Below are 9,312 nucleotides of genomic sequence, written 5' to 3' on the forward strand. Positions count from 1 at the left end.
ATTAAAACATCAGTGGAGGTGAAAATGTGATGGTAATCCGGAAAGAGTTCTTTTCTCATTAAAAAATAAATGTCAATATCGATGATGTATGAAAATGGCCTTTGTTACTATCGAGTACAATGTGGGTAAGTGTTTGTACATATTCGTGAAAGCTTGTGCATTTGTGTCTGTACGTGTTTGGCAAAAGAGAAATAGGAGAAGCTAATAAGTAGCACGAGTCACTCGTCGCGCTCGCGTCTCAGCCACACACACTCTCGAAAACTCACCCAGAGCGCCGTCGAACACCTTCCGCTCGAGCGCCGTCGCCATGTCGTCCGCCGCCACCGCGCCGGAGCCGGAGCCGCGGCCGGTGCGCTTCGGCATCATGGGCTGTGCCTCGATCGCGCGGAAGGTTTCGCGCGCCATGCTGCTGGCCGCCCCCGCCGCCGCGGTGGCCGCGGTCGGCAGCCGCTCCGAGGCCAAAGCGCGCCTCTTCGCGGCCGACAACGGCCTCCCGGCGGCCACGCGGCTCCACGGCTCCTACGAGGCGCTCCTCGACGACCCGGACGTGGACGCCGTCTACCTTCCCCTCCCGACCAGCCTGCACGTCCGGTGGGCCGTCGCCGCCGCCGGGCGCGGCAAGCACGTGCTCCTCGAGAAGCCCACCGCGCTCTGCGCCGCGGATCTGGATGCCATCCTCGCCGCCTGCGAGGAGAACGGGGTCCAGTTCATGGACTCCACCATGTGGATGCACCACCCCCGCACCGCCAAGATGCGGGAACTCCTCGATGACCGGAGCACCATCGGCGATGTCAGAGTTGTAAGTTCTTCAAACTAATTGATTTGTTGCTACATTTTGTGGAACCGATTAGTCAGTATTGGAATCTAGCATAGATGAAGACCACTTTAATTAGCATTTTGTCTAATAGGTTGTCTGGCTGCCTTAATCTATTGCATCTGCTCAAGCATCCAAAGATTCTCTAGTGAGCACTGAGTGTACCTAATCTGATCCACTTTGTCGTCTTATCCAGCAAGGGCTGGCTAGTTGCCTCTTGGTAGCCAAAACAAAATAATACAAAATGGGTGGCCGACTTGAACTCTTGCTGCAGAAACCATGCTGGCATGTGACATGATTTTGGCTTTTGAACCACTTGATACATTGCGATGACATGCTAGTATTTCATTACTGAATTTGATCATGTGTCCTGGATTTATTTCCTTACTTAATTAAGTAGTCCATGAAAATTTCACAATGATTCATGCAATCTACACATTATTGTAACTAATAAGACTGATAACTAATTTTTTCTGGCTTATGGTGATTTATGTTTCCAAATGATTCTCTGTCTGTTCATGTAATTTAACATACAATTGCCATCTACTGAATTCGTTGTTCCTAGTCAGTTTCAAAAGACTGTATTGTGATGTTGGCTTAAGGATATGATTAAATTTCGGATGCTTCAATGTCTACTCTACTCCTAAATCTAACTGGTTGCTGTCTTGCTAAAATATACACAAGCTACCTCCCAAAATATACATTATTGAATTTTTTTTTATGGATCATTTAGTTAGTGTGGTTGCGTCCATCTTTGGGGATATGATTCTGTTGTCTTAGCACCAGTTCAAAATGGCAACGCATGGGATGCAATCCACCATTTAGCACATGCCAAGAACCGCACGGTTGCTGGTGAAGGAGTGAGCAACATCTGCACTGTGGCAGTGTTCAACGCTCATAGCAAGATCATGTCTCTCTTCAGCCATGAGCTGCGAATACCAGAAGAGCAGATCCTATGCTGCAGTCAGACCGCGGGTCTTCTGTATGGTCTCTGACAGCTCTGCCAAATCAACAGACGACCTCCAAAGCCAATCACCCATTTACATCTCTCTTTACTCTATCAAAGTCAGTATCTTGTAACAATAACGAAAACTGGGTAAACAAAAGGGGGGAAAAAGGCCACATATAGCACAACTTTTGTTTCTTTGAACACACTTCGAGTTTGTTGTTAGAATTGTACGGTGGGTGCTATAACACTCCGTACATATGATATCTTGTTGTGCATTGTGGATATTTCAGGGGCTATGACAAGAACATTCAATGCTAAATGGTGCTTAAAATATGTGAACGTTTTGTCTCTGAAATTCATAGTTGTTGTTTTGAAAGCGTGGAATTTCTCAGTTCCAGGCTGTTAGCAGCTTGACATAGATGAATCATGAAAGACTTAGCCATAACCGATCTGCAAAAATCCCATTATCATCAAGAACTGGAACCAGAGTGAAATGGCAATTTATTTCAATTAGGTCTTGGAATCTTCCCAACGTGACCATCATAATTTTCAGAAAATAACCCTTTGTTGGCTCTTTGTAGTACTTTGTTCAGTGTGAACATTTGTCACAGTGAAATCAACAGCAATCAAAAAGGGTGTGACCATGTTACACCAAGCAGGCCAAATATAGAGAACTACTAAACATAGATCAACTTCTGTATTCTTAAGCTGTAATCTTTTAAATTTTCCATGAGAGTTTCACCTTTAAGATTAATCATAGTTTAAAATTTGAAATTCAGGGCAGTATGTTCTAACAGTAACAAAAAAAAAAGGTAAACGAAAGGGAGAAAAAGGCCACATGTAGCAGAACTTTTTGTTTCTTTGAACACATTTCGAGTCTGTAGTTAGAATGTTAAGGGTGCTATAACACTCCATAGGAATAATTATGTTAGAAGCTCCGACCGAAGCGAGATTGCACGATTTAATACTTAGCCCCATTGCTGTGCTACATTTGTACAAGATATCGCATCGTAGATATTCTATGGGCTATGACAACAATATTCAGTGATAACTGACGCTAAAAATATGTGAACGTTTTGTCCCTGAACTTCATAGTCGTAGTGTTAAAAGCGTAGAATTTCTCAATTCCAGGCCTTTAGCAGCCAGACATAGTTGAAAGACTGAGCCATAAACCGTTTGGCAAATATCCCATTATCACCCAGAACTGGAACCGGAGTGAAATGGGAATGTATTTCAAATTTACAATTCGGTCTTGAATCTTCCCAAAGTGATCAGTACAATTCTCTGTAAATGACCCTTTGTTTCTATGTAGTACTTTGTTCAGTTTGGAGTGTGGACATTCGTCACAGGCAGACCAAATATAGAGAACTACTAAAGATACATCAACTTGTGTCTACTTAAGTTGTAATCTTCTAAAAAATTTAATGAGAGTTTCACCTTTACAATTATTCATTTTTTTAATGTCCTCTTTCAGATAAACTCAGTGTTCAGCTTCCGAGCAGACGAAGACTTCCTCCAAAACGACATCAGGGTAAAACCAGACCTGGATGCCCTGGGCGCACTCGGCGATGCAGGATGGTACTGCATCCGGGCGATTCTCTGGGCCGTCGACTACTCGCTCCCCAGGAACGTGGTCGCCCTGCGTGACCCCGTCAAGAACCAGGCCGGTGTGCTCATCGCCTGCGGCGCGACCCTCTACTGGCCCGACGGCAAGATCGCCACCTTCCACTGCTCCTTCCTCACCAACCTTACCATGGATATCACCGTGGTCGGCACGAACGGCACCCTCCACGTCACCGACTTCGTCATCCCATACGAGGAGAAGTCTGGCCCGTTCAGCGTGGCTTCCGAGTCGAACTTCGCTGAGCTGCATACTGGGTGGGTACCGCAGCCAAGTAGGCATGTCGTCGCGACTGAGCTGCCACAGGAGGCCCTCATGGTCCAGGAGTTCTGCAGGCTGGTGCAGGGCATCAGAGATGGTGGTGCCGGTGTTGAGAGGAAGTGGCCGGCCATCACCCGGAAGACGCAGGTCGTGATGGATGCGGTGAAAACCTCCATCGATAACGGGTTTCAGTCGGTGGATGTGGCCAGCTAAATGTAACACTTAACTGGTCATTTCGGTAGTGCCTTTGATCAAGATCATGGTGTATGGTTTGTGTGCTTCACAAAACTCGAAGCAGGACAAAACTGATTGCTGTCATACCGAGGAACGATTCTTGTCGTACCGAGGTCAATAATGCAACTGTCATGTGAGCTACTCCGTATGAATGGTGTTGTTTATCTTAACCCAGGTCCAGACTTCAGTTATGTGTCTCGATGTTTTAGCTTGCTGCTGCAAACTTGGATAATAACGCTATACGACTATTTTAATTACCGTACGTGGATTTCTCAGCCTCTCAGCGATTGCCCCCTCTCACATCTTTTCATCAGACATGTATAGTATTTTCCTTTCCACTGTGGAAACGATTGGCTGTTTCTTTCTTTTTATTTCTTTCTTTACGTTCACCCATATTCCCGGCTCTATCCGGCCCAACCACATGCTGAGACACCATTAGTGCATGCGTAACGAGCACATTCACGAGCCACCGAATTGGCTGATCGCCTAGTAAAATGAAGAGCTAGTTACACTTTTAGTCCAACAATTTGTCCATCATGTGACAATTTGGTCTTACATCTTGTAAAGTGTGAAACTGACATCCAACAACTTGTAACCATGTGAAGATTTGGTCCGCAATCAATCGGATTTTGCAGAATGACCCCTAATATTTTTAACTTACGCATGTAGTCTTTGGTGCCGTCGTACATGTGGGTCCCACCTATCAGTGCTCACGGAACAAATAAAAATTTAATACACGCGGCTGAGGTTCGAACACAACTAAAAACACCTAGAATACACATTTAGACAATATATCAAAGACGTGACGATTTTTCGGTTGAATTAGAAATAAGCTATATCATATAGTTATCTATGTGTCTCAGTAAAGTTCATAAGTGACATATTCTCATGTACTTTACGTACAAATGTATTTTTTTCCCAAAAAGTGGTCCTTACTTTTTTTTTTTGCAAATTAAGGGCTTCATTGATTATGCAACAGGATTACAAATAGCTATTTCTCTATCATCCCAGCAACAAGAGAACTTACAAAAAATACTTCGCAGGTGGACAATGTATCTATTTATGAAATCTTGAGTGTACTAATGAATCGTGTACCACAAAGTTAAAAAAAAAAGTTCTAGATTTAGCTAAATGGGGTCCGTAACTTAATTTATTTATGGACATCTCAGTTTAAAATACAAATGCTTCGTCGCGGAAATTGTATACACTAAACTAGTTTCACTAGTAGAAACGAGAGCTTTCATACCACCCCATTAGTCTCCAAACATTTTGAACCACGACCTGAATAAAGGCGGCGGTCCTAGGGCCTCTCTTGGGTGAAGAGGAAGACCTTCCGGAGGCTTGGACTCGCGATCTGGCCGGTGTGTTGAGTTTCGAAAGGCGCCACCGGCAAGTGTAACAGTGCTTTTATTGCCTGGAGTTTGCTGGATCGGTGGTATTCGATCGTGCGCACCCATGTTTTTATTCCGACCGTTTGGTCTGGAGGGTGCGGCGCGAAGCTCTTTTCTGTCTTGACACCAAGTGACATCTGATCGATGGTGAATTCAGAAGAAGAGAATATCATGAAGGCCGGATTGGATGACTAGCTAATGGAGGTTCAAGTCTTTGCGTTGTTGAGGGGCTTGCTTGGTGTTTCGGACTTCGCATCAATGGTATGGAAGTGGGGGCGGCAGCACATGTGAAGTTCGGAGTCTTACCTTTCAGGGTGAAAACCCAAGGTCTGGCCTTAACTAGTTGTGCTTGGCAACGTCCTTGTTAAAGTCATTGTTTTAAGAGCGAAGACTATCTTCAGGGTGAAAACCTAAGATCTTTGATCGGGCGATGGCGCCGCTGGTGCACTGTTCCCTTCTTGGAAGCGTCTCTTTTGAAGAGTCTGATTTTCAGGTGTTGTCTTGGTGGTGGTTGTATTACTGTTGCTAGGACCGTGATGCTGTAGTAGGACTTTTATTTCTTAGTTTTCTCTTTCTTTTTTTTAGTTGTGTGCATCCGTAATATTTTAAGGCATTGCGTTGTTGCAGAGTCTGGGTGTAATTGGCATCCTTCGATATTAATATATTCCCTTTATCGAAAAAAGCGCAACCATGGGCTCAAGCGGCACAATAGCACCTTGATGGCAGCCACAACTCAAGGGCATGGAAGTAGATTTGTTTTATTCAATGCTTAATTCAACCAAAGGATATAACAGTGCCCTTTCATAGGAGACACTTGACCATAACAGAAGTAACTATTCTTATCCTTCCTAAGTTACTTGATCCCAGTCGCTTCTCTACCAAATGTAACTACTACTAGTATATAACAAAATAGACAAACCTATAAAGGTAAATTTCCGTATATGCATAGTGTGCTATTCTTAATGGTTGTACGAAAGTTATGCATCTCTTGGAGCAGGACATATACAAGTACGAGAAAACTCGTCAATAAGATTGAACGGGCCTTCCTTTGATCCACCAAGGAAACCACCACCGGGGCCAAATGCAAGGTGAATTGGGATTTGGTGTGCCGACCAAAGAAGCTCAGGGGCTTGGGGGTTCTTTATTTAGGGCCCATGAAGCCAAGCCATGTCGGGAGAGTAATCCCTTGTAATTTTATTTTTCGCATGTTCTATCATGTAAAAACTTCTTCTTAATCAATTGATTGGAGCAAAGCTTTTATCACTGTTTCAAAAAATAAACCAGCACATACATTGTACGATACGTTTGTCAGTTCTTGGCATGCATTTTCTTTGTGTGAACATAGAACTATAGGCTGACCCATTCTACCCCATATCAATTCAGATGCAACATCTCACAATTAGCACCAGAAGATTAGCATTTCATTAAGGTCACCCATACACATGCAACTGGGACGTCATCATCCAGATATCTACAAAACAATCTATTTTTTTTCCATCAAGACACTGTATTAACGAATTAAGGTCCAGGAGAAAAGATGGCAAAAGTGCAAAGAAGCTTAAGAACGCAAACACTCTTGAGTAGTGGCGGAGCTATGTGCATGTTAGGGGGCTACTGCCCCCCCCCCCCCCCCACCCCCAGGTTTTGACCATTCTCTCAAGAATTTTTCTTGGGGATAGACTTAAATGGGATTTTGTTTTAACCTTTCTCTCCTAGCAGTTCTTGGCTAGCTCCGCCACAACTGTTGAAATCATGTAACTACCACAGTGATTTGTCGCACACTCTTTCCTGTCACTCATGATGAAGTGGGAAATGCCACCCGCCATGCTTGCAGTGAACATAAGTGCCCCCCATGATCTGCGCAGAAACAATATCATTAACTCAATAAATTCTATGAAGTCAATAAAGTTACAGTTAAGAGTAGACATGCAATTACCCCAGATCCGACTGTAAACAACCGATCAAGGTGTCGTCAATGGTGCTTGATAGACATCGCCTAGATGTCCAGAATGGCCCCTGAGATGCTCCACAAACACTCCATACCAGAGACTGCAACAAGAGAACTGGCCAAACCAGCATCTTGTGAGTTTGATATGGGAAAAGACTTAAATGCAGCATCATTTTTAAGAAATAAGAAAAAACCTAACCAAAGTGAAGGAACGATCGTGAATTCTATGCTGGCCATGATGACTACAAGCGTGCTCGCTGCGCAGCCGATCTAACATACCAGAGGCCGAGCCCGAGAAGCGTCCCAGGCTTCCCGGGCACTTCTTCCATGTTGACCCCTAGCTGCTGACCCACCGGAAGCAACGTTGCTGGCCCATCCACCTCCACTGGCTATACGGCTGTACGACTCATTTTACTTCCTGAAATTAACCAAAAATTGAACCAACTCATGTTAAATAAATCATTGACTAGAATTAAATCATCAAAAATAAGCTTCAAAATACAAATTAATACAGTGTAAACTAAGTTCACATATTTCACTTACAAATTCACGATTGGGGGAGTGGATTATAATAGTGCTCATTACCAAATAAAAGTACACCCAGACAAAATCAGTAAACTTGCTTAAGCTGGTCCAGTTCTTTTCAGCTACATCTGGTGCAGTAAAGGCTTAAGCTTAGCTGCCCAATCTGAGCTTATTGTTTGATCAAAAGTCTATAATGTCTCTGGAATGAATTATATTGAGTTATTCCGTACTTTTTATCCACATATATTAGCACAAAATAAAATTAAGAACATCATAAATTGATAAATATTACTATAGCAGGGTGTCATTGTTAGTTCAGAATAATTCAAATAAGAGGAAGAGTGTAATGTTTTCTTCCCAACAAAAGGTCTTGAAACATAAACACATAATCCTAAGGTACGGCCCTCCAGACATACATTTTTATGCACTCACACTTCCTCAAGACAGACATTAAGGAAAAGCACTTTCATTTTTCTATCTATGACATACCCAGCATCAATAATTTGTCACATTCAAATTGCTATACAAACATGTCTTTGCATCTTAAACCGTACAAAATTGCTCACTGTTTGCATCATTACACATTAATAATAAAACAGAAACTATTCAACATATATACACCAATACCATCCATTTATACATCTATATGCTGGTATGCATCCATTTTCAAGAGACGAACAACAACCAGAATAAATTGCCAACCTTGGGCAGGGTCGACGGAGGGGAAGGATGGCAGCTTCAATAGTGCTCGGGTTGACGGAGAGGGGGGGGGGGGATTGACGCAAGATCGGGGAGGAGGAACTCTACCAGTGCTCGGAGCGGAGAAAGAATAGGCATCGTCTGTTCTTCGTCGTGGTGGCAGGGTCCGGTGGGAGGAGAAGTACATAGTAGAGGTCCGGAGAAGGATGAGGTAAGGACGACGCAAACGGAGGATGGGGCGGGGGCGGAAAATGCGGAGGATGGGAGCAGAGGCGGCGAAAGCGGAGGGGGTGGCAACGAATCGTAGCGGCGCTGACGATGAAGAATTCCGAGGGGGGCTTCTGGAACCCTAGCGGCCTAGCTGATGAGAAGAGAGAGAGAGAGAGAGAGAGAGAGAGAGAGAGAGAGAGAGAGAGAGAGAGAGAGAGAGAGAGAGAGAGAGAGAGAGAGAGAGAGAGAGAGAGAGAGAGAGAGAGAGAGAGAGAGAGAGAGAGAGAGAGAGAGAGAGAGAGAGAGAGAGAGAGAGAGAGAGAGAGAGAGAGAGAGAGAGAGAGAGAGAGAGAGAGAGAGAGAGAGAGAGAGAGAGAGAGAGAGAGGGAGAGAGAGAGAGAGAGAGAGAGAGAGAGAGAGAGAGAGAGAGAGAGAGAGAGAGAGAGAGAGAGAGAGAGAGAGAGAGAGAGAGAGAGAGAGAGAGAGAGAGAGAGAGAGAGAGAGAGAGAGAGAGAGAGAGAGAGAGAGAGAGAGTAACACTGGCTTCGCGACGGTAAGACACACGAGCTGGATGCAATTTTTTTGGTTGAAAGTAAGGCCGGTTTTAGAAACATTCAAAACCTTCACTGTTGACTTCAAAAAGTTCCAACAAAATTATAC

The 9,312-nt window shown here is 44.1% G+C and overlaps 1 protein-coding gene across 1 annotated transcript; it reads left to right on the forward strand.

The window, feature by feature from the left end:
- Window positions 1-346: 346 nt before the first annotated feature.
- On the forward strand, window positions 347-4,049 carry LOC124667838 (uncharacterized oxidoreductase At4g09670-like; the record flags this gene model as incomplete). The annotated part of the gene is given in 2 exon segments (XM_047205078.1): window positions 347-799; window positions 3,238-4,049. Coding segments are annotated over 2 exon segments (1,074 nt in total), but the record flags the coding sequence as incomplete, so codon positions are not given.
- Window positions 4,050-9,312: the final 5,263 nt, after the last annotated feature.

The sequence above is a fragment of the Lolium rigidum genome, chromosome 6 (genome assembly GCF_022539505.1).
Source record: "Lolium rigidum isolate FL_2022 chromosome 6, APGP_CSIRO_Lrig_0.1, whole genome shotgun sequence".
Classification (NCBI taxonomy): domain Eukaryota; kingdom Viridiplantae; phylum Streptophyta; class Magnoliopsida; order Poales; family Poaceae; genus Lolium; species Lolium rigidum.